This window comes from Panthera pardus, unplaced genomic scaffold, assembly GCF_024362965.1.
Source record: "Panthera pardus isolate Hobbes unplaced genomic scaffold, ASM2436296v1 HiC_scaffold_27, whole genome shotgun sequence".
In the NCBI taxonomy this organism is placed as follows: domain Eukaryota; kingdom Metazoa; phylum Chordata; class Mammalia; order Carnivora; family Felidae; genus Panthera; species Panthera pardus.
Genome location: NW_026526843.1, coordinates 50521419 through 50548776, shown reverse-complemented (window position 1 = coordinate 50548776; position 27358 = coordinate 50521419). Strand labels below are relative to the sequence as shown.

General features: G+C 35.6%; 1 protein-coding gene across 1 annotated transcript in view; it reads left to right on the top strand.

Moving 5' to 3' along the window:
• DIAPH2 (diaphanous related formin 2) overlaps positions 1–27358 on the top strand; it is a 986776-nt gene that overhangs the window by 65153 nt on the left and 894265 nt on the right. The window contains exon 4 of the mRNA XM_053891427.1: positions 22914–23018. Within this exon, the coding sequence (XP_053747402.1) occupies positions 22914–23018 (105 nt within the window). The remainder of the gene's footprint in view (positions 1–22913; positions 23019–27358) is intronic.

Below are 27358 nucleotides of genomic sequence, written 5' to 3'. Positions count from 1 at the left end.
AGAATTTAGAAAACTCATCACCCAAAAGACTAATAATCCAATTTAAAAAATGGATAGAAGAAATGAATAATTTTCCATGAAGATATCCACATGGCCAACAGACACATGAAAAGATGCTCAACATCACTGATCATCAGGGATTTGCAAATCAAAACTACATTGAAATATCACCTCACACCTGTTAGATGGCTAAAATTAACAGCAGAAGAAACAGCAGTTGGAGAGGATGTAGAGAATATGAAACCCCTCTACACTTTTGGTGGGAAAGCAAAATGATGCAGTCGTTGTGGAAAAGTATGAAGGTCCCTCAGAAAGTTAAAAATAGAAGTTCTCAAGTGACTAGGAAGATGGTGGCATAGGAGGACTCTGGACTCACCTCGTCCTGCTGATCACTTAGATTCCACCCACATCTGCCTAAATAACCCAGAAAAGCACCAGAAGACTAGCACAATGGACTCTCCAGAGCCAAGCGTGGACAAGAGGATCACGGAAGAGGGTAGGAAGGACAGAGAGGCAGTGCATGCTACACGGACTGGCAGAAAGGAGCTGGGAGGTGGAGGGGCAGCCCGCCGGGCAAGGCAGAGCCCCAGAAGTCTGGCTTGCAAAAGCAGAGGGGCCGGACTCCATGAGTTTGACAACCAGAGGGACTTAACATCTGGAATGTTAAAACTCAACAGCTCTACTCCTGGAGAACAGGGAGGGCGAGAGGATGCCAGAGGGAGAGTTGTTGAGCCCTGGAAGGACAGAGGTCTGTGGGGGAACAAAGGCACTGGCAAGCGCCATCTCCCTCTCCCATCTCCCGGCCAAAATTCCAAAGGGAACCAGTTCCGGTCATCGAACTTGCATGCACCGCACAAACGCCCAACACTGTGCTTCTGTGGATCCATCCCTCCAACGGGTCCGCCTATGTCCTGGTGTTACAGGGCCCCTCCTGCAGGGGACCACTGACAGCAAAGCTAGATAAGTCTGCCCCTCCTGCCCCTGTGAACCTTGCATATCCAACCAGGCTAATTTGCCCTTGGCCATATCCCATAGAAGCAGCACCACAAGTCTGGCAGTGTGCAAGTAGCCCAGACAGGGGCCACACCACTCCACAGTGAGTCCTGCCCCTGGGAGAGGTACACACCAGACTGACTGTGGTGCCAGCAGTGGGCTGTGGGCAGACAGAGGGTCTGACTGTGGCCCTGCCCACCAAAACAAGTTACTCCAGACAGCACATAGGAAGTGCCCTGAAGTTTGGAGCCACCACAGAGACTACCCAAAAGGAGAGGTCAGAAGAATTCTCAAAAGAAACTCCAGGAAGCAGAGACACCTAACTAATTGATCAAAAATGATTTAAGCAATAAAACAGAACACGAATTTAGAATACTACTCATAAAATAATCGCTGGGCTTGAAAAAAGTATAGAGGACAGCAGAGAATCTATTGCTACAGAGATCAAGAGACTAAGAAATAGTCATGAGGAGCTAAAAAAAAAGCTATAAATGAGGTGCAAAATAAAATGGAGGTGACCACAGCTCAGATTGAAGAGGCAGAGGAGAGAATAGGTGAATTAGAAGATAAAATTATGGAAAAAGAGGAAGCTGAGAAAAAGAGAGATAAAAAAATCCAGGAGTATGAGGGGAGAATTAGAGACTAAGTGATGCGATCAAACAGAACAATATCCATATCATAGGAATTCCAGAAGAAGAAGAGAGAGAGAAAAAGGGGCTGAAGGTGTACTTGAACAAATCATAGCTGAAAACTTTCCTGATCTGGGGAAGGAAAGAGGCATTGAAATCCAAGAGGCACAGACGACTCCCTTGAGACGTAACTTGAATCGATTTCTACATGACATATCATACTGAAACTGGCAAAATACAAGGATAAAGAGAGAATTCTGAAAGCAGTTAGGGATAAACACATATAAAAGGAGACCGATAAGACTAGTGGCAGAACTATCTACTGAAACTTGGCAGGCCAGAAAGGAATGGCAGGAAATCTTTAATGTGATGAACAAAAAAATAATGCAGCCTAGAGTCCTTTATCCAGCAAGTCTGTCATTCAGAATAGAAGGAGAGATAAAGGTTTTCCCAAACAAACAAAAACTGAAGGAACTCATCACCACTACACCAGCCCTACAAGAGATCCTAAGGGGGATTCTGTGAGTGAAATGTTGCAAGAACCACAAATTACCAGAGACATCCCTGCAAGCATGAAACCTACACACATCACAATGACTCTAAACCCATATCATTCAATAATAACACTGAATGTAAATGGACTAAATGCTCCAACCAAAAGACATAGGGTATCGGAATGGATAATGAAAGAAGACCCATCTATTTTCTGTCTATAAGAAACTCATTTTAGACCTGAGGACACCTTCAGATTGAAAGTGAGGGGATGGAGAACTATCTATCATGATACTGGAAGTCAAAAGACAGATGGAGTAGCCATACTTACATCAGACAAACTAGACTTTAAAGTAAAGGCTGTAAAAAGAGATGAAGAAGGGCATTACATAATGATTACAGGGTCTATCCATCAGATAGAGCTAACAACTATAAATGTCTATGCACTGAATCTGAAAGCCCCCAAATATATAAAACAATCAGAAACCTAAGCAACCTTATTGATTAGAATGTGGTCATGGCAGGGGACTTTAATACTCCACTTACAACAATGGATAGATCATCTAGACAAAGGATCAATACAGAAACAAGGGCCCTGAATGATACATTGGATCAGATGGACTTGACATATATTTAGAACTCTGCATCCCAAAGTGACAGAATATACTTTCTCCTCGAGTGCACATGGAACATCCTCCAAGATAGATCACCTATTGGGTCACAAAACAGCCTTTCATAAGTATACAAGAATTGAGATCATACCATGCATACTTTCAGACCACAATGCTATGAAGCTTGAAATCAACCACAGGAAAAAGTCTGGAAAACCTCCAAAAGCATGGAGTTTAAAGAACACCCTACTAAAGAATGAATGGGTCAACCAGGCAATTAGAGAAGAAATTTAAAAAAATATATATGGAAACCAATGAAAATGAAAATACAACAATCCAAATGCTTTGGGATGCAGCAAAGGCAGTCCTGAGAGGAAAATACATTGCAGTCCAGGCCTATCTCAAGAAACAAGAAAAATCCCAAATACAAAATCTAACAGCACACCTAAAGGAAATAGAAGCAGAAGAGCAAAGACACCCCAAACCCAGTAGCAGAAGAGAAATAATAAAGATCAGAGTAGAAATAAACAATAGAGAATCTAAAAAAACTGTAGAGCAGATCAATGAGACCAAGAGTTGTTTTTTTGAAAAAATAAACAAAATTGAATAAACCTCTAGCCAGGCTTCTCAAAAATAAAAGGGGAGAGGACTCAGATAAAATCATGAATGAAAATGGAATTATTACAACCAATCCCTCAGAAATACAAGCGATTCTCAAGGAATACTATGAAAAACTATATGTCAACAAACTGGACAACCTGGAAGAAATGGACAAATTCCTAAGCACCCACACACTTCCAAAACTCAAACAGGAAGAAATAGAAAACTTGAACAGACCCATAAGCAGCAAAGAAATTGAATCAGTTTTCAAAAATCTCCCAACAAATAAGAATCCAGGACCAGAGGGCTTCCCTGGGGAATTCTACCAGACATTTAAAGCAGAGATAATACCTATCCTTCTCAAACTTTTCCAAAAAAATAGAAAGGGAAGGAAAACTTCCAGACTCATTCTATGAAACCAGCATTACTTTGATTCCCAAACCAGAGATAGACCCAGCAAGAAAAGAGAACTAGAGGCCAATATCCCTGATGAATATGGATGCAAAAATTCTCAATAAGATACTAGCCAATTGCATTCAACAGCATATAAAAAGAATTATTCACCATGATCAAGTGGGATTCATTCCTGGGCTTCAGGGGTGGTTCAACATTCGCAAGTCATTCAATGTGATACATCACATTAATAAAAGAAAAGATAAGAAGCATATGATCCTGTCAATTGATGCAGAAAAAGCATTTAACAAAATTCAGCATCCTTTCTTAATGAAAACCCTCGGAAAAGGCAGGATGGAAGGAACATACTGAAACATCATCAAAGCCCACAGCTAATATCATCCTCAATGGGGAGAAACTGAGAGCTTTTTCCTTGAGATCAGAAACACGACAGGGATGTCCACTCTCACTGCTGTTGTTTAACATAGTGTTGGAAGTTCTAGCATCAACAATCAGACAACAAAAGGAAATCCAAGGAATCAAAATGGGCAAAGATGAAGTGAAGCTTTCACTTTTTGCAGATGACATGACATTATGCATGGTAAATCCGATAGACTCCATAGAAAGTCTACTTGAACTGATACATGAATTCAGCAAAGTCCCAGGATACAAAATCAATGTACAGAAGTCAGTTGCATTCTTATATACTAATAATGAAGAAACAGAAAGACAAAGACACTGATCCCATTCACAATTGCACCAAGAAGCATAAAATACCTAGGAATAAACCCAACCAAAGATGTAAAAAATCTCTAAGCTGAAAAGTATAGAAAGCTCTTGAAGGAAATTGAAGAAGATATAAAGAAATGGAAAAACCTTCCATGCTCATGGACTGGAAGAATAAATATTGTTAAAATGTCAATACTGCCCAAAGCTATCTACACATTTAATGCAATCCCAGTCAAAATTGCACCAGCATTCTTCTTGAAGCTAGAACAAGTAATACTAAAATTTGTATGGAACCACAAAAGGCCCCGAATAGCCAAAGTAATTTTGAAGAAGAAGACCAAAGCGGGAGGCATCACAATCCCAGACTTTAGCCTCTACTACAAAGCTGTCATCATCAAGACAGCATGGTATTGGCACAAAAACAGACACATAGACCAATGGAATAGAATAGAAACCCCAGACCTAGACCCTCAAAAGTATGGCCAACTAATCTTTGACAAAGCAGGAAAGAATAGCCAATGGAAAAAAAGGCAGTCTCTTTAACAAATGGTGCTGGGAGATCTGGACAGCAACATGCAGAAGGTTGAAACTAGACCACTTTCTCACAACATTCACAAAAATAAACTCAAAATGGATAAAAGACCTGAATGTGAGACAGGAAACAATCCAAACCCCAGAGGACAAAGCAGGAAAAAACCTCTCTGACCTCAGCTGCAGCAATTTCTTGCTTGACACATCCCCAAAGGCAAGGGAATTAAAAGCAAAAATGAACTATTGGGATCTCATGAAGATAAAAAGCTTCTGCACTTCAAAGAAGACAATCAACAAAACTAAAAGGCAACCAACGGAATGGGAAAAGATATTTGCAAATGACATATTGGACAAAGGGCTAGTATTCAAAATCTTTAAAGTACTTACCAAACTCCACACCTGAAAAACAAATGATCTAGTGAAGAAATGGGCAGAAGACACGAATAGACAATTCTATAAACATGACATCCAGATGGCCAACAGGCACATGAACAGATGCTCAACGTCACTCCTCATCAGGGAAATACAAATCACAACCACACTCAGATACCACCACCTGTAAGTCAGAGTGGCTAAAATGAACAAATCAGGAGACTATAGATGCTGGTGAGGATGTGAAGAAACGGGAACCGTCTTGCACTGTTGGTGGGAATGCATACTGGTGCAGCAACTCTGGAAAACAGTGTGGACGTTGGTCAAAAAATTAAGCATAGATCTACCTTATGACCCAGACATAGCCCTGCTAGGATTTTACCCAAGGGATACAGGAGTGCTGATGCATAGGGACACTTGTACCCGAATGTTTATAGCAGCACTTTCACCAATAGCCAAATTATGGAAAGAGCCTAAAGGTCCATCAACAGATGAATGGAGAAAGAAGTTGTGGTTTATATACACAATGGAATACTACGTGGCAATGAGAAAGAATGAAATATGGCCTTTTGTAGCAATGTGGATGGAACTGGAGAGTGTTATGCTAAATGAAATAAGTCATACAGAGAAAGACAGATACCATATGTTTTCATTCTTAAGTTGCTCCTGAGAAACTTACCAGAAGACCATGGGGGAGGGGAAGGAAACAAACAAAAAAAAGAGGTTGGAGAGGGAGGGAGCCAAATCATAAGTGACTCTTAAAAACTGAGAATAAACTTAGGGTTGATGGGGGGTGGGAGGGAAGGGAAAGTGGATGATAAGTATTGAGGAGGGCCCCTGTTGGGATGATCACTGTGTTTTGTATGGAAACCAATTTGACAATAATTTTCACATTAAAAAAATAAAATAAAAAAATAATAATCCTCTATGATCCAGCCAGTGCACTACTAATTATTTATTCAAAGAATACAAAACTACTAATTAAAAGGGTTATATGGAATATGAGTTTTGTAGCAGCATTATCTACAACATCTAGGTATGGAAACTTCCCTTTTGTGAATTGATTGATGAATGTATAAGTTTGTGTTTTGTATGTATGTATATATATATATACATATACATATATATATATATGTATATGTATATATATATGGACTGTTACTCAGCCATATAAAAGAATGAAATCTTGCCATTTACAAGGACATGGATGGAAGTAGAGAGTATCATGGTAAGTGAAATAAGTCAGGTAAGGACAAATACCATATGATTTCACTCATGTGAATTTTAGGAAAGAAAACATAAGTGGAGGGAATAAAAAAAGAGAGTTGCAAGGCAATAAAGAGACTCTTCACTATAGAAAAGAAACTGATGGTTTTCAGAGGGAGGTTGATATAGGGAATGGGTTAAATAGGCAATGGGGATTAAGGATTGCGCTTGTTGCGATGGGCACTGGGTGATGTATGGATGTGTTGGATCATTATATTGTACACCTTAAACTAATATTACGCTATATGTTAACTAACTGAAATTTAAATTAAAAGTTAAAAAAAAAACAGTGGAAGGTATAGATGTATTAATTCCTCCAAGTTCTATTAGCAGTCATATAACCTACATTTTTAGCATGTTACTTATATTTTATAGCTTGCAGTCTAGATTATTTCTTGTGTTAGATAATAAGATAATACTTTGAGTATTCAGAAGTTTATGGTAGCAGGATGTTGAGGGGAGGATTTGGGACATAGGAGATTATTTTGCTTGACCAGAGGAATGCTGGAGATTCTGATTCATCATTCATTCATTTATAATTGTATCCCACTTAACATTATTAAGATTTTGTGGATGTTTATTGATGTGGAGTTAGGGTTCAGTTCATAGGAGTTTCACAGGTCCCCTTATCTATGCCTCAATGAAAGGTTAAGAATCACTTAAAAACTCTACTCTTCAACTGTGCTCAGTATAGAACATCTTGTCAATATCTCTTTCCCAACCTCACTATTTTGCTCCTGTCCTTTTAAGAGTTAGCAGGCCTTCAATAAATACTTGTGCAATGTTGTTGAATGAATGCAAACAAATTCCCTTTATCTTTAAACCTTTCTCTTGACTTCTCTTACCTAGCCACAAATGGCATCTGGGTTTTCCCCTGATAAAAGTCCTCTAATTGCTACCCTCAGCCATTTTTCCCTAACTCTGTGGTACACCCTTTTTCCTGCTTCTCCTTCTGGTATTATCTTTGAACCACCTTTCAATGACCCTTTGTCTTGTGAAGTCTATTATGTGCTGACCTTCCTTGACAGTAATAGCACTTAGCTATCCTTTTTACTTTTCCCTTACTATTCATTTCAGTTATTTCAGCTATTGTATTGGGAACTCCTTCAATGCATTTTTGCTCTTAGTTCCTTGATTTCCTAAACTTTGACATCTGCATGTATATATATTTAGCTAACTACACTCATGAATACACCTTGGATTGTGTTTTCTTTTAAATGTTTCTACCTCCAAGATCTTAAAATCTGTAATTCTCCTTGGACGCTAAACAACCTATATTACCTTTCCCAGGTCCATAATTTTACAGAGCATAAACTGTGTTGTGGTTAAAATCTTAGACTTTGGGGTTATCAGACTTGGGTTTGAATTTGGCTCTGCCATTTATTGCACTACACTGCAAAGTTTATATAACTTCTTGAAAATTTATTTTTAGGATTAAAGGGGATGATATTACCATATTAGTGCCTGGAATGTAAGCTTTCTGTATAGATAGTTTTATAAATGTTTCGTTTCATTCTCTTCCGTTAACAAAGCTCTGTTCTTTCTTTATTTGCCAATATTTCCCAATTACCTAGACTGCCCATCATTTTAGCACTTGGTTGTTTTATCTTAATTAACTCAAACAATGAGGACAGCAACAACAGAAACGTTCCTGACACTATTGAAACTTTTAATCTTTTAAAATCTTCTTTCTTTTTTTCACTCATACTTCACTCAAATGATACTTATTACTTTAATCTGCTTACCAATTGGTTACTAATTTTTGCAGTATTGAAATAGTTCTTCAAGGTTTCCCGTGGCATTGCCACACTCCAGTTCACTTAAGCTCAACATTTATAGCCATCTTTACTTGTGTTTGTTTTCTCAGTCACTTCTAATTGCTTGCCAAATCCCATTGTTCTGATTTTGCAGTCACTCTTAACATATTTCCTCTGTTATTCTTCAGCTGTTGTTGCCCTAGTTTAGACAATATCCCTCTGTAATTGTTTCTTGTGAGCTATGAAAGCAGTTTCCTAAACTGGTCCTCTTCCTGTCCTTCAGGTTTTGACCATTCTAATCCAGTAGTAATCCCTATTAATGATTCCAAAACCAATTCCTTTTCTAAAGCTCCAAATAAGCCTTTATGTTTTCAGAGAGTCATTTTATATGTCTCTACCCCATTCCCTCAACTGTGCTGCTAGATTTCCATTTTACACTTTTACTTGCTGTTCAATCTTCAGAAGTATTCCCATCTTTATTCTCTACTGATGACCTTGCTGTTTAATTTACTGAGTACATTGAAGCAATCAGAAGAGAGCTTCCACAGATTCCTAGCACTACATCTACCTAACTTTAAGTGTCTGCACTCACATAGTTTCTTACTACCTGTCACCATAGATCAACTTTTCAGGTCATTATTCTTCTCTTCATGTAGAAGGTTACATTCCTTTTGACCTAGTCAAGGACACTGTTCCTTTTTTAAAAAAAAATGTTTATTTATTTATTTTGAGAGAGAGAGAGAGCGCACATGCAAGTGGGAGAAGGAGAAAGAATCCCAAGAAGTCTTCACACTTTCAGTGTGGTGCCTGATGTGGGGCTCAAGCTCACGAACCATGAGATCATGACCTGAAATGAAATCCAGTCAGATGCTTAACCAACTGAGCCAACCTGACACCCCTCCAGTAATTTTCTCCTCTCTTGTAACATTCCCAGTACTATTGCAAACATGCTGTCTCATTTTAACAAACCTTATCTTGACCTTATCACCCTTTCCAGCTACTGTTCAGTTTTTACTCTCTTTTGAAGCAAAACACCTCCCTGTAATTTGGGTTATATTTACTACTTCTAATTTCTCTCCTGAACTCACTCACAGCTGGGCTTCCATTCCACCATTCCATCAAAACTACTCTTATCAGTGTCACCAAAGATCTTCATGCTGATCAATCCCATGATCAGTTCTAAGGTCTCATCTTAATTGATTTATTAGTAACATTTGATACAGTTGATCATTCTCTCCAATTTGAAATGCTTCTCCCTCCTTCATCCCCAACATTGATTTAGTTTTCCTCCTGCTTCTTTAGCTACCTCTTTTCAATCTTCTTTGCTGATTCCTTTTCATGTCCTCAACCTTTAAATGGAGGAGAAGCCCAGGGATCAGTCCTTGGACATCTTCCCCTCTCTTCCCCTCTCTTTTCTACCTTCTTTGGTAATTACAACCAGTAATGTGCTTTTAAATCCCATTTGTGTGCTCACAATTCTTAAATTTACCTACAGTTTAGTTCTCATATCTGAACTCTAGACTCATATATAAAACTTCAAAATCAACATCTCACCTTGGATGGTCAATAGACATCTCAAAACTAATATATTTAAAGCTAAACTGCTGATATTCCCCTCCAAAACTGCTCTCCTTCCAGTGTCTTCCCCTTCTCAGTTGATGGTATATCCATCTGTCCAGTTACTCAGGCAAAAATCTTTGGAATTGTTTTTGAATATTTTTCTCACATTCAATTCATTATGTAACACATTAACTCTAACTTCAGTGTAAGGTACTTGCAATAGCTGACCATTTCTTACCACCTTCACTGGTCCCACACTAGTTGAAATCTCACCTGGGCTGCCATGAGAGTGGTAGGACTACTAGAACTACAACTCTTAATTGGTCTCTGTGCTTCACCATCACCCTCTACAGTATATTCTCAACACAGAAACAGTATCCATTTAAAACCTGAACAGTATCATGTCATTTGGCTTATCAAATCTCTATCATGGCTCCCCATTTCACTCAGTGTACAAAAGCCATTACACTTATAATAGTCTATAAGGCCCCATATGATCTGATTCCCACCATCTTTGACATCTTTCTATGCTACTCTCCCCATTTTCTTGCTCTTTTTCAGACATGCACCTGCCTTTTTTGTAACTGTAGCCCTAGGCAAAAATGATTCTTGGTAGTTTCTAAACTCTTCACTTTCTGTACCATGTTTACAATGTTGTAAAAGTTGCTACAACATTTCCATTTTGTGGTTTGAATATTCTAATGTTTGATGAGAAAATTACCACTATCCTGTTTAAATGCATTATGTTTTTTTTTTTTTTAAGATTTGCTTGTGGATTCATAAGTGATTTAAAGAGAGGTACAACAGAGAGCCACATTTTCCCCAATGGGAATTTTTCTTTCCTTGGGAATTTCAGAAAAACAGATAAATATGATTTGATTAGAAGTAACCAAAAAATCAATACATATTTTTAAGGATTGTATCTCTTTGAGAGAAGTCTACTTGTACATTGAACATTATATTTTTTTCTATGTTATCTTTAGTTTGACCATAATCAGTTTACACTGAAGAAGTTGTTTTGTGATTTATCATAGCTTTCATTTACTGTGCACTTACTGGCCAGGCATGTAACTAAACAGTTTACATGTATTATTTCAGTTGATCCTTATGAAAATGTCACAAAGCAGGCAACATAGTTTTACTCCATTTTCACAAAAAGAAATTGAAGCTTAGTGAGAGTCTAAACAGATTAGTTCTGTAACTTGCCTAAGCTAATAAGTGGCTGAGTTGGAAATTAAATTTAAGTACATAAAAATGTAAAAAAAATGGCATTTTGTAGCATCTATCTTTAATAATGTTTCATTTAAGCTAAATATAAAATTAACATGTTTTCCTTGCACATATACTCAGTGGAAATAGAAGGCAAAACAGAAGTATATTGGTTGGTAGGTAAAACTAGTTTGGGATGGATTACTTCTTACTGATGATGGAAAGTTGCCTGTAATCTCTTTAAAATTTTTAAAAATTTTTTTAATTCAATTTTTAGAGGAGAGAGAGAGAGAGTGACAGAGCATGAGTAGGGGAGGGCAGAGAGAGAGAAGGAAACACAATCCAAAGCAGGCTCCAGGCTCTGAGCTGTCAGCACAGTGCCCAACACAGGGCTTGAACCCACAAACGGCGGGATTATGACCTGAGCCAAAGTCAGACACAATTGACTGAGCCACCCAGGCGCCCCACCATAACCATTTTTTTTTTATATGTGCAGTGTGCCATGTTGCTGCATGCTAGAGATACAAAGATAAATGCAGTACCTCCATTGCCTCCATAGAGTTCAGAGTTTAGTCAGGGAGAGAGGAAAGTAAAAAAAAAAGAAAATGATTTCCATGGTAGTAGGATAGCTGGAAATAGGCTACTGTGAGCATTTAACCCAGTGCAGGGACTCAGGATACAGGAAAGACATGAATATACTATGAAGCCCAGTGTCACTTATGAATTTTCAGTCTTTCATTTTTGGCATTAAAGCATTCTCAAAGTTTTAACAATTTAGTTTATCAAGGTGCAATGCCTTCTATATGCCAGGTACTGTTCTAAGCTCTGAGGAAAAAGAGCAGAGAAGAAATCAAGGGCAACTCTTACCATCAAGAAGCTTATGTTCTGATAAGGGTGATATAGCAGGTCATAAGGTGTGATTGTGAAAAAGAAAAAGCAAAGACAGATTTCTGTCTTTGCAGAAATGGAGAAGTTTATTTGACAACTCTTCACTGAATGCCAGATACTTTGTTAGGTCCAGGGGAACATAAAGATGACAAATACACTATCTCTGCCTCTAGGATTTTATTTTGTATGGCTCAAAAGTTAAGAATAGTTTTCATATTTTTAAATGGTTGAAAAAAACCCAAAAGACTGTTTCATGGTACATGAAAATTATGTGAAATTCAGTGTACATAAAGTATTTTTGAATGCTGCCATAACCATTAGTTTATATATCATTGATGGCTCCTTTTGTGTCACAACTGCAGAGTTGAATAGTTGTGACAAAGACCCCGTGACCCACAAAACCTAAAATACTTACTGTCTAGTCCTTTATAGAAAAAGTTTGTCAACCTCTGCACTAGTGTAGTGTCTCTAAATGTTTTGACTTACTATCCTGTTAGGAAAAAAAAAATGTATGTTTGAGCAAGTAACCTTAATCTATTTTATTTAAAAATTTTATACATACATACATGTGTGTATATATGTGTGTGTGTGTGTGTGTGTGTGTGTGTGTGTGTGTAACAGGCATATAAAATACAGACAGAATAAAGAATGAGAAAAAACATGAAATGAACAAGATTTTTAAAGGTTATTTATTTATTTTGACAGAGAGAGAGAGCATGAGCAGAGGAGAGGGAAGAGAGGGTGAAAAGAATCCCAAGCAGGCTCCACACGCAGCATGGAGCCCAGTGCAGGGCTTGATCTAATGAACCGTGTGATCATGACCTGAGCTGATATCAAGAGTCGGATGCCTAAGCAACTGAGCCACCCAGGCACCCTGAAATGAATAAGATTTTAAAATGATTTAAAATGAATTTATTTATTAATGGCACAAAAAGGCTTTGCTGTTATGATTAACTTTTTAGTGAGTACAATGTCAGTGTGTCATTAGTTTTTATGTCTTGTTTAAAGACCATGATAATTAGAAGGTTTAGTTCTAAGTTCATTTCATTTGAATATTTGGTTTAATGTCTATTATAGTTGAAACATAAATCTGACAGAGATATGTAGGTCCAAGTGGAACAAGAACATCATTAGCAACACTTATTAATCATAGTATTAACTTTTCTCAGTCCAATCCAGGAATCAAGCAAATGTTTTCTGCTGAACCATGGCTAGTAAATTTCCATCTTCCTTCATGATAGTCAGTTATTCTTGCAACTAATTGGAGTGTTGCATTTTTATATTTTTAAATACATGGGTCAAATGGGCTTTAAGAAATGGGCTTCAACTGATGTCATAAGGGACATGGACTCTGCATTTTTCCTTCCACATCCTTAATGTGGAGACCCTCACACCCATGTTTGTCTACTCATGTCTGCTGTTAGACATTGCTTCTGATGCCAGGAAGAAGGGGAAAGAGGTGAGTCATTAAAGGGTGAAGGAGACGGACAGGGAAGTTGGGTCTGCCAGTGTGTTTTTAATGAAGTTTATTTGAAAAGCAGTTACTTTCTTACTAATTGTTAAACTTTCGAGGGATTACTAGTATTTTTGTGAATGAAAAATGCCTAAATCATGCTAAATTTCAGCAGTTTTTAAATATTTTGTCTTGAGATAACCAGAAATATCTGTGAGGTACAATGTTTTCATGCCCGCTTCCTATTTCATTTCAAGATATCATATTCTACACTATTTGAAATATCTTGCTTTTATTAAAAAGAACTACATTCTTGACTCTTTAGTACTTTGTGTACTTTGGTTTCAATTCCTTTTGCAATGGCTTAAATTTTACATGTGGGATAACCTTACTTAGGAATCTTTTCCACTTACAGTTTTTTCATAAAACATCTTTTTATTAAGTAAATCAGTTACATAGGTAATGTTTTTTTCTGTTAGATTGTTGCATTAGTGACTCAAAGAAAAGTAGTTTCTATATTTCATTATTGAAACAATCTAGCAAAATAATATAAGTTGAGTTGTTTTTTTAAACTGTATTTTCATTCAAGTCTGCAATAAAACTCCCACAGTTTATATATTTTATATATATGATTTATATATGTTTTATATAAATTTTTATATAAAACATATATACTTGTATATAAATATATAATATATTTATATATGTAAATATATAATATACATAATATACATAATGTATATAAATATATATACTTGTATATATATAAAACATATATAAACATATTTGTTTATATATGTTTTATATATATGATTTATATATGTTTTATATATAAAACATATATACTTGTTTTAGTATATATGTTTTATATATAAAAGTATATACTTGTTTTAGTATATATTTTTTAAATATGAAATTTATTGTCAAATTTGTTTCCATATAACATCCAGTGCTCATCCCAACAGGTGCCCTCCTCAATACCCATCACCCACCCTCCCTCCCACCCCCCATCAACCCTCAGTTTATTCTCAATTTTTAAGAGTCTCTTATGTTTCAGCTCCCTCCCTCTCTAACCTTTTTTTTTTCCTTCCCCTCCCCCATGGTCTTCTGGTAAGTTTCTCAGGAGCCACATAAGAGTGAAAACATATGGTATCTGTCTTTCTCTGTATGACTTATTTCACTTAGCATAACACTCTCCAGTTCCATCCACGTTGCTACAAAAGGCCATATTTCATTCTTTCGCATTGCCACGTGGTATTCCATTGTGTATATAAACCACAATTTCTTTCTACATTCATCAGTTGATGGACATATTTTAAGCAATGATTTCTACGGGTCTTCTGATGGTATTTGTTGACAAAGGAATGTGTTTTAGTTTAATGTCATGTTGTTTTGCATGTATTTCAGCTGCTTCTACCAAGAGTTTCCACAATATCACTGGACCTTTGTCTTTTGCTGTAATGAAATAAAAAGTTCAAAAGAGGCTTTTTTTTAGTTTATTTATTTGTTTGAGAGAGACAGGCACAGCGTGAGTGGTGGATGGGCAGATAGAGAGGGAGAAAGAGAATCCCAAGGAGGCTCCAAGCTGCAAGCACAGAGCCCCATGTGGGGCTCTAACTCACAAACTGTGAGATCACAGCCTGAGCTGAAACCAAGGGTTGGATGCTCAATTGACTGAGGCACCCAGACACCCCAAAAGAGGCTTCTAGTATATGTGCTGCGGAAGCGAGCACACAAAAAGAGGCTTCTAAACATGTGCCATTAAGTTTACAAAATTTCACTAAAGTGCTGGATTTTTTTAAAAAATAGTTTCCACGCCCAGTGTGGGGCTTGAACTCACAACCCTGAGATTAAGACCTGAGCAGAAATCAGGAGTCCAATGCTTAACCGACTGAGCCATCCAGGTGCCCTGAGTATCACGTGATTCTAATTGCTGAGAAAATTCAAAAAGTTTTCTTCATGTTCTGAATGCTTGGTTTGAGGTGGCTTTGTAGTATTATTAGCTAATATTTTAAGGTACAATATGCACATAAAATGGGAATCACCATTGATAATTGGTATACATCCATATTTCAAATAGCTACCTTAATAATTTTTAATATTTTGTGGTCAGCTATTAGCCTTACATTTTTATTATTTTAATCATATGATGTGATAGATGAAAGGCTCAGACTTGCAAAAAGGAGATGTAGCAGTCTAACATTTTCTTGTCTGCTTGTGCTTGAATTTTTGCTGTTATCCAGCTATCCTCAATCTTTTGTCTTTGCCGAAATCTTTGAATACAGATTTTTAATTTTATGTTATTTTTGATGACTGATTTAGTTAAAACTAGATAAAATACCCCATAAATGCATTAAACCAAGTACATGTAAGCTGCAGTGTGGTTTAGTACACTGACAGTAAACAGATTTGCATTGTGAATACCCCACTCTTTCCCTAAGATGCCTCATGTACCATTTGGCCTATGAATCCAGTGTTATCATGTTAGATATTAAAACTTATTTTCTTGTATTTTTTGTGCGTATTTGTGTATATACATGTTGAGCTCAGGAGTAAGGATTGTGGGAAAGTGAAATAGCATTTCACTGTTTTCTAATATCTAAACATACATTCTGAATTTACCCTACTGATGGTAAAGAGGTATATGTAGGTATTCAAAGTTGCATCTCTCCAATAAGACCTGAAAGCAGAAATAGATGATTTGTACCATACTCAATAACATTCATTCAATGTCATGCTTTTTTTCCTGCCTTTGGCTTTATATTGTTTTCAGAGATAATGTATTTGACAATTTTTTTTCCTTTAAATTTGTTTTCCATCTGAGATTTATATGTTCTATGGCTGCAGTCTATATGGGTAAAGTTAACTGGATCTTTTGAAAACATTGAGGTAGTTATTTAATATCAGGTAGAATTGGCCAACTACTTAATAATGGAGCAAATTTTTGATAATTTTATTGGGTTTTTTAGAAAGAAATGTTCAATCCTTTCAAGTTCAGATGATAGAGGAATTATGGAATGTATCTTTAGAAAAGAATAAACTAAACAAATGCTGTAAGAACCCATTTATAACCTTAAAATAATCAAACATAACATAATCATTGTTCATGCTAGAGCATATTTTTAGGTACTAGGGTATCATTGGTTCATTCTCTTCAGGGATACAGTTCCCATCAAAATAGAAGATAAAGAATACTTGAATAATTACTATGGAGAAGTGAAAGAAGAGGGCAAGCATTTGATGGTGTAGTGAAGTTCAGATTTTAAAACAGCAAGTGGAAAATTCAGCCTTCAACTGGCATGAAGACATATTTGCAGAACAGAAACAGTTTATAGAAAATTTATCGAAATTTATAGCAAATCTATAGAAGGAAGGAAAAGGATGTGAAAACATAAAAAGTTGGCGTTTACTTATCATAATGCAAAATAGAAATCAGTGGAAGAGTTAAGAAAAAAATAGTCTTGGAAGATAAGAAAGTTTTAAACATTATGTTGTTACTCATGTAAACATTTATGAGGGGAGAGAGGGAGAGTGAGAGGGGATGGGAGGAGAGTAAGAGAGAATGAATGAATAAATGAATGAACAAAAATGAATAGGGAGGTGGTTCAACTTTTAACCTTCTGATTTGACTTTATTGTCCTATGGCTACTCAGTAATAACTTTAAAAATATGTTTATTTTCTGAGGACATGAATTTACATACAGTGTTGAACATTGCATCATGGCATATATGGAAGGAGAAAAATTGGTTTATTGTTTACAAATATGGCTTTAAAAATATTCTAAGTGGTCAGTTATTTAGACTGCAAACAATGTTTTTTGAAACTACAAAATACTATATTCTCATGTATTATAGAAGTATTAACTAAATGTTAAACATACTGAAAGCTTGCTTTTGTGTTTTGAAGTACTGTAAGAACTAGTGTGTTTAGAAGAGTTTCACATTCAGTTATATTGTTTACAATTAATACTGAATTGTGATTATTGCTCTGTTTAATGATTGTATTATAAAGTTGGAGTTAATGATTTGGAAATATTAGCTGCCTAATTAGCAGTATGCTTCTTATTTCTATAAGAATAAAATGAGTCTTTATGGTCTTTTCTGTTCATGTGAATGGTACCTATTCTCAGTCAACTTATGCAGCAAATTTATAGGTATAAAAATTGCTGATGGCTGTAAAGCAAATTAAAATATTTAGAGAAAAGGTTCACACTGGTTCAACAAGTATTTATTAAATGCTTAGAGAATTCCAGGAACTATACTTTTTTCTGGGAGTCTAAAGATAAAAAAGGGTGTGCACCTGTGTGGCTCAGTTGGTTGAACATTTGACTCTTGGTTTTGGCTCAGGTCATGATCCCAGTGTTGTGGGATCAAGCCCCATGTTGGGCCCTGCAACGTGGAGCCTGCTTAAGATTCATTTTCTCTCTCTTCCTTTGTCTCCCTTCCTCCCTCAGTCCTTTTCCCTCCTCTCTATAAGAAAAAGGTAAAAAAGACCCAGATTCTGCCTTCAAGCTAGCTTAGAGTTTAGAAAAGATGGACTTATCAGATAGTTTCAGTTTAAGTGCTAGTAATACAGGAATTAATACGGAAGACTAGAATGCAGATAGTCATTTCTCAGTGAGGTGTTTCAGGGGGAAATCTGAAGATGAATCAAAAGGATAAGAGATAAGGATTTGGGTGGGATGGAGTGGGTTGAGAAGGGGTGAGGGTTAATAGAGGATTAATAGAGAGGGTGATGAAGATGGCAGCATTCTAGGCAGAGAGAACAGCATCATGAACAGAGTAATGGAAATGTATAATAGCATAGTATATGTAGGAAAATTACAGCCAATATTGTATTATTAAAATACAGGGGTAAGATGAAAACTGGTAAAAAATGAGACCAGAGAGATGATGATAACACTAAAATCTAGCATTCTTTGAAGGGTAGTTAATATACAGCAAGCTTAGTGTTCATGACCATACTTTAACTTGACAGAACTCTTCTGAGGCATATAATCTCATATTCCCTTTATTGTCATGCCTACCTCCATGATTTTACTCTGATGGCATGATATTAGCACTATAGACCATTAAAAATTTAATGGAGGCACATTATAATGTAGAAACATCACTGGAAGGAGAGCCAACTCTACCTAGAGAGTGCTGAAGGTGGTACTGCCACATTCTTAGGCCTGGCTGTGAGGCGTACAGATACACTCAATCTTGTTAGCATTCCAGAGTTGATTCTACTTAGGGTATGCAGATTCATGCTAACCACATTTGTAGGGTACTGTAATTTAACCAGAATGTTTTGAGGCAGTAGAAACCTAGCCTAGCATTTGTGAACAGTGCTTAGGGGTTTTGATGGAAACATACTATGAGTCAGCAGAATGATGTGCTTGCCAATAAGGTCATAAAATCAGAGGCTGAATTAATAGAGGTAAAGTATTTCAAGATGATGGAGTTAGTAGTCCTTTCCTTCCTTGTATTTATCAAACTACAGAGTACTTGAGAAAAATAAATATGGATGGTAAGCCATGTCACATGAAGATAAGTTGAAGCAGGTAGGAGAGAATGATGCCTCCAAATAACATTTACATGGTTTTTGAATTTATTAACCTCTGTCCAGACTGACTACTGTCTCTCTTAATTCAGACTCTTATCACTAGTCTCATGAATTACTTCAGTAGCCTATGTTATAGAATATGAGAATCTTTTCTGACTAGTTATATATAACTATAAAATATATTAAATAGCTCTTGAATCAGGAGGGTTGTAGAGACAAGCTTCAGATAATATTACAGGAATAACATCCAGAACCACACAGCTGAAATAGAGAGTTCAGTGAAGGAGCTGTTGCCACCCTGGAACCACCTGGTCAAACTGTCATTATGAAAAACATGCAGCTGCTGCCCACACTTCCATAACCATATCACCTCTTATTTCCACCCATGCCAGCAAAATGGCACTTACTTGTGGCCTGCTTCCTTACATAGTTTACTTCTGAATCCACACATCCTAGAAATGCATTTCATTGGTGGAAACTAAGCCACATGTCTGTACTCTAGTTATAAGGGAATCTGGCAAATGTAGTTTTTATGGATTCTTTCTTGCTTAGGTGGGAATGACACTGGGAAGATGTATTAAAATTAAATGCTGTTGAGCAGCCAAATAGAACAGAAGACCACTGTGGTTTCCTAGCTAGTCTCCTTGGCTTCACTAATATTTTTCTCATCCTTTAAGACCCAAATCCTGGTAAAGACTTTTCTGATCTTTCCATCTATCCTCTGTGTTCCAAAACTATCATATATGTGCCTCTTTGAAAATATGTGCCTCTGTTTACATATCTATTTTCCCTACTGGACCATGAATTATTTATTTTTATTTATTTAACAAATAGGCATTTATTAAGTATCAGACATTGTTTTAAGTGCTTCATAAATAACTCATTTAATTTGTGGATACAGCTGTCTTTCAATTTGCACTCCTGTAGCATAGTCCTTGGTGCATGGCACTTGTCCAGTAAATAATTGATTCAATATTTAGAAAGTAGAGAAGAAAGAATGATGACACAGTTCTGCCACTTTAACTTACTATTCTGTTTCATTGTACACGTTTTACATTTAGTCTTCCAAAAAAAAAGTTGGAAAAATTACACTTCCCTAATATGGGATGGGCTGCCTGTGAGGTAGTAGGTTCTCTGTTAGTTGAAGTCAACTCAGAGCATCTGTGGACTACATTAAAAGTGCTATCCAGCCTTTTTTCTGTGATTCTACTTTGACTCTACAATGCTAAATCTAGCCTGTGAGAGAGAGGAAAAAGATGTCTTCTGTCTTCAAGTAAGTCATTAAGAAGGAAAATATACAAATGAGAAATAAGGAGATAAGATAGGAAAGATAGGGGTAGAGTTAGTGATACAGGTGATTAGGAAGAAGAATCCTATGTACATATAAATAAAATGTATTAAGTATTGACCTTGAACAAATCATAGGAGTCACTGCAATGCATGCAAATATAGATCAAGAGACTTTTGCTGTCAGTGAAGTTACCATTCTATACATAGATGCAGTTTGATTCCTTTTCATTGCTCCTTATATGAGTTTTAAAAACAATGTTAATATTGGGGTGCCTGGGTGTTTAAGTGTCTGACTCTTGGTTTCTGCTTGGGTCATGATCTTGTGGTTAGTGAGATTGAGCCCAGCATCGGGTTCTGTTCTGACAGCGTGGAGCCTGCTTGGGATTCTCTCTCCCTCTCTCTCTGCCCCCCCCTGCTCACTAGTATGCCCTCTTGCTCTCAAAGAGATGAATAAATTAAAAAAATAATGTTGATATTTTTAGTGCCCATTACTTTCCTTGATTAAAAAATATTAATAGCCAGCATTAAGAAAATAAAGTGATAAATGTACTTATTTTTTAAAGTTGAAATATGACTCACATACCATAAAATCATTGTCTTAAAATACATAGTTCAGTGTATTTTTTAGTATATTCAAACTAAATTGTTGTGAAACCATCACAACAATTTTAGAACATTTTTATCACTCCAAAAAAAAAAAAAAAAAACACACCATACCTATCAGCAGTCACACCCCAGTACTCTTATTCCCCCTCCTCTGCCCCTAACAACTACTAATCTGTTTTCTGTCTCTATAGATTTGCCAGTTCTGGGCATTTAGTATAAATGGAAATCATACAATATGTTGTCTTTTGTGACTGGCTTTTTTCACTTAGCATTATGTGATTTCAAGGTTCCATCATGCTATAGCATTTATCAGTACTTCGTTCTTCTTTATGACTGGACATACCACTTTCATTATCCATTCATCACTTGATGGAAATTTGGATTGTTTCTACCCTTTAATCCCGCTGCTATGAACATTCATATACAAGTTCTTGTGTCGGCATACGTTTTTATTTCTTTTGGGTATGAGCTGGGTCATGAGGTAACTTTTTGCATAACTTTTTGAGGAACTGCTAGACTATTATCCAAAGTGGCTGCATCATTTCACATTCTTACCAGCAATGTGTGAGGGTTCCAGTTTATCCATATCCTTACCAATGTTTGTTATTATTATCTTTCTGTATTCTAGCCATCCTAGTGGGAGTGAGGTGGTATCTCATTGTGGTATTGATTTGCATTTCTCTAATGAATAATGATGTTGAACATCATGTGCTTACTGGCCATTTGTATATCTTTTTGAGAGGGACATCTATTCAAATCCTTTGCTCACCTGTAGTTGGGTTGTCTTTTTATTGTTGATTTTTAGAGTTCTTTATATATTCTGGATACAGGTCCCTTATCAGACATATGATTTGGAAATATTTTCACCCATTCTGTAAGTTTCCTTTCATCTGATATTGCTTTTTGAAGCATTGCCATTTCCAACTTGATTTTGTGACCCCTCAAAAGTGTCTTATTATGTTGCAAGGGTTAATATGAGTTTCAAAATGAAGAAAAGTAATTTGCATAGTGAAAATGTTATATGTGTATGTATCACAAAATAAAGGAAGATTCCCAGGCAAATTAAAGCTTATTGAACTTCACCCAAGCACCCCTGTCCTGGTGCTTTAATAAAACCACCTTATTACACCTAAAAAAAAGAACTTATTGAACTTCAAAACAATGTATTCTTGTAAATGAGTATTTTTTTCTCCAATGAGTGATTTTTGTCATCCAAACACAGCTGATTATATTTCTGATGTTTTTTTTTTTTTTTTTTTTTTTTTTGCTTTCCAAATCCAGCAACTTCTTTTTTTTTTTTTTTTAATTTTTTTTTTTTAACGTTTATTCATTTTTGAGACAGAGAGAGACAGAGCATGAACAGGGGAGGAGCAGAGAGAGAGGGAGACACAGAATTTGAAACAGGCTCCAGGCTCTGAGCTGTCAGCACAGAGCCTGACGTGGGGCTCGAACTCACGGACCGTGAGATCATGACCTGAGCCGAAGTCGGACGCTTAACCGACCAAGCCACCCAGGCGCCCCCAAATCCAGCAACTTCTGAAGGATGTTTCTTCAGTGGCATATTATAGATCTATATTTCCTGTCAGCTTAAAAATCATATTTGCTCTTCTGGATAATAGTGATCCTAAGGGAGCATATGCCAAATAGTAAAGTGTTTATTTTTGCTATCCGTGTAAATTAATAGTTGTGCCACGGTTGTATGATGTATGCTATAAAACTGTCGATTTATTCTCTGGAATAGTTTAAAAATATTTATTATTTCTGCTCATGCGTTGAATAGGTAGAGATAAGAGCCATGAATATGTGGTAAATTTTATACAGTGTTATGGTATCTAGAGTGAAAAATAATAGTGAGAGATCCACCAAAGTGATCCTTCTTGTTAGCCACAGCATGACTATTTTAAAAGAGAATATTAATATTTATTAAACATTTTGCAACTTAAGCAGAAATGTGTTAATGTTTACAATAGATGTTCTTTATAACAGGAGGACATGAACCTTAATGAAGAACGGAAAGCTCCTTTACGAAACAAAGATTTTACCACCAAGCGTGAGATGGTTGTCCAGTATATTTCTGCTACTGCCAAATCTGTAAGTAGTGACACTTTCCTGGTGTTCCCGTAATGAGGTCAGCATTATCTGCTTAAAAAGAAACCAACCCCAGATCTTCCAAGTTCTTGCCTCAGTATACTCATATAGACTATTCAGAAAAACCTTATACATGTATTTTTACACATTTAGTATATGCCCCTGTTTCAAAATTTTTTATAATTTGAGAGACTTCAATTATTTAAAACAATGCAGACCAAGGATAGAAGGCTGTGAGTTAATCCAGTGACTTTTGGGGCAGTGGTTTTATGCACTTCCTAAAAATTGAGAGCAATTTGTAGGTGTTCCACTAAATATACTGTTGGTTATATGAAAATTTTGAGGGAGAAGACACAAACATAGCCTATTCACGAGTTTTAACTAAGTTTACATTAAAGCATCATGTCTGGTTTCTCCTTGCAGGAAATTTTGATCAATATTTTTAATAATGCTGTTTTAGGTTTTTTTCATTATTTTATGTGATGCTAATTATTTTATGTGATGCTATCTATATTAACTACCTCATTATTGTTATTGTACAGCTTAATTTAATATAAAAGAGGGTGCTTAATTGGAGCTTTAATCACATCTCTGAGTTTCAAAACTTGAAAGTAGAGTTATTTGAAAAGACTTGTTTTCTTCAGGAAAAACATTAGTGTTTTAATGGAATGTGTGGCTTTGTTCCACTTTCTAAGGTGCTTCCGAAAATAGACTTCAGGTTTGATTTCTTTTTGTAAGAAAATAATGTATTTTTGAAATGGTGAAACGTATCTTTTACATTTCTATAAGTAAAAAGCTTTATACAACTAGAGGTCATAAAATCACTGTGTATATATGCACACACACCTATACCACATATTATACACAATGATTTTATGTATGTGGTATGTATATTATGTGGATATATATAAATAATACACACACATACATTTACACTTAAAAATACATATTTTGAGTTTAAGAAATTGACCAGTGAAGAAAATAGTTCCTCATTGGAAAGTATGTTGTAAAATTATTTGGCTATCCTGTTACTGCTATTTCAGTGCAGTAATTGCAGTGGCAATTACTGATGCATTTTGCTCTGAATTCTACAATTGTATTGATTCCATATTGTAGTTTAAGCAAGCTAAATCTGAATGCTGAACTATTTAAACATATCACATTGCAGCTCTACCAGAGCAGAGCAACAGCATGTTTTTTAATTTGCTTCTGGTATCCAAGGGCAGAAATATGTTTCAAGTGATAAGTGAAATTTGCCATGAGCATTGTTTTCAATAGAATTAGGTGATGCATAGGGTTTTACTTTGAAATTCTGATGAATCTCTTCTCATTTTTGTACTCAAGTTATTGTTCACAGTAAAATGCTTTAGGAAATGCAGGGTGCACGTTTCGTGTTATATTTTTAAACACCTAAAGGCAAATACACTAGTAAATGTATGTAACTAAATCTGAGTGCAAGGTACAGATGATAATACATGAATAATCGTGTGTTTTTAATGATAAAATTTTGTTAGTGTCTCTGGATCATTTGTTGTTTTTATTTAAGTGGGACTGAATATAATGAAGATTATATGAAGCTCTTATTCCTTAACCTTTTGATTTTTACTCTATGTGGAACTTGCTTTCATTTATTCCCATATTGTTTCCTCTTTAACTGGCCAAAGACATGTACACTTTAGGTTATATACTAATTTTTCACATCAAAATGCTAAAATTTGGGTAAATGTTAGATAAGCTGTCTTGAATTGCTTTATTTGAAAGATGGAAATTGAATGTTTCTCAAAAGACACGAACATTCTTTTTAAGACATTAGCCTCAAAATCAGTACTATAACTATTTAGTATATGACCCTTATTTGTTTAATTGAACATACATATGAGCACCTGCCATGCATCTAGCACTTTCACTAGAGTTTCAAGGTTATACATTTCATCTCCTAATATTTTTTTGTGGGCCAAATATTATGATGAAAGAAAGCCTATTGATAAACCTGTTTTAAAGCTTTCTCACCTTGGGGAGATGTCAATTAGTACTGTGTTTTCTGTTGTTACAACAAATAATATCGCTCATGTAATTTTATTTTGAAGATGAGAAGGATACCATTCAGTGACAAACAATCCTCTTATCTTTTGACCTCTTCATGATCATGACCATAATATTTGCAGAAACTGTAGCCTAATGTATGGCTATTTAACTTTGTGTAACTAAGGTTTCCATCTTGCTGTCTTTCACTAGGCTTTAGACATGCTCTGTATATCTTCTACTTTTTTTTTGCTTTTTCACTATATTGATACACTGATGAAAAACTTTTCTTCATTTAAAGTACATACATTATAACCACTTCCTTATGAAAATCCTTCATAAGTATTCAAAACTTAAATCTTGAAGTAAAAAGAAAGTTAAGAGCTAGTGTTCCTGATGGAGAATGTTTTATAGTCACATGTGGAACATGTGAGAATTGTAGTTAAATTTAAACATAAATTATATGTTTCCTTCTTTACCACCTGCATTAGTCATTTTGCATAGAGTTGAAAAACAAAATATGGGCTCAGTAAGAAATGTCCATCATTCTCCTGAGTTCCTGGGTAAGGACAGTAAAGCAAGATGAAACTAATATACAGGTATGTGCTCAAAACCCATTTCTAAAGCAAATGACAGTCTTTTGTTATGTTCTTAACTTTGCTAAAATAAGCATGGAGTAAAAATATATAGGAAATTAAAAGATAATGATGCAAACTACTGCTTAGTTTAGTTTTTTTCTTGTTTAACTTCCATAATAGAGAATATTAAATTATGTGAATGTTAAAGGAAAAAGTGGCTTGATTACCTGTCAGTGATGAGTGGACTTTAAATAAGGGAGTGCAGAAGAACCTGTTCTCTGCACAGGCTGGACTTATTTGCTCATTATAGCAAGTGTGGTTATGGACCTGACCTATGGTAGTTGTCACATAGAGATAATTTGGCCACAAACAATCTGGAAGAATTTATATTTTTCAAAACACCAGCATATATTTTCAGAAACAGAAAACCAAGCTTTGTTAACATTGCAGACCTTGTCCTACCCATTCATAATACTGAAAGAGGCACAGTATAGCAGTGATTTATGGGATCTTGTATGTTCTATCTTAACAGCCTTTATTGACATTTATGAGCAAAATTTAGTCACTGAAATCCTAACATTAGTTTGCCATTGTCATTATTAGAATATTAAGAAACTAGTTTATTTATAACTTAAATTACAGTCTTTGAAATTGAGATTTTAAAATATGTAAAATCACATTTTTGAAGACACATGACCCCTTGAGAGGTATTACTGATTAAATAAAAATCTCAATAGGAAATGATTTAAAATAGTGATACCCAATACATCTATAGAATTTTTAGATTGACCCATGAAATAAGCAGTTGAAATTGCAGTATATCTGTGTGTATGTGTGTGTGTGTGTGTGTGTGTGTGTGTGTGTGTATACATGTATTACCATTTTGCTTTTGCCATTAGCAGATATTTTCTTTCTCAGGTGAAACGATTGAAGTCAAACTGACCACACCAGTTTCTTTTAGCTTTCCATGGCCGATCTAATCTGTTTGCTGTATGTGCTTTAGCTAAATGCAAGGATTTTGCAATCATAATGAATTATTAATAGGCTATATTCTGGTTATTTCACTGAGTATACACTTGCCTTAATTGTTAATACAGGCTTGTATTCTTGTTTTAGTCTCATGTCTGTGTTAAATAAACAAGGGACAGATAAAATCTGTCTTTTTGGTCGGAGGAAATAATTTAGGTCAATAGCATATCTTTCAATTCAGAAGACTGTTAATGGCACCAAAGAGGCTTTTATTCAACTAAATAATCAGTGCCTGTAAATATTCTGTTGCATGAATATTTAAGAAAGCTGCTTCTCTATTTGGAGATTCATGGATTCCTCTGAAATAATTTGCTCGGCTACTGTCATTATCTTTTTGTGTCTTGTAGTATCCTGTTCAATTTAGGGTTCTTATTGGGATTTCAATAATATTTTAGTTTTCTTTTTAAAGTACTAGTTGGAAAATAGAACACATATTGATAATAACTGCTATCAGATTAAAGGTTTTATTGTGGATTAATTAGTTCTTTTTTGGACATTGCTTTGGACATTTAAGTGTAGGACTCTGATAACAATGATTTGATTTATATTAGGGTTTTGGCATAAAATTATGTTCAGAGGTATGATTTCATTTCTTGGTTTCTTAAATACCATCCTGCCTCTCAGAAATTCTATCTCTTATCTATTAGGAAAGCTCAAAGTTTCTGTATTTTGAACTGTTTTATCCTTATGAATATATGCATGTTTAGATATAAA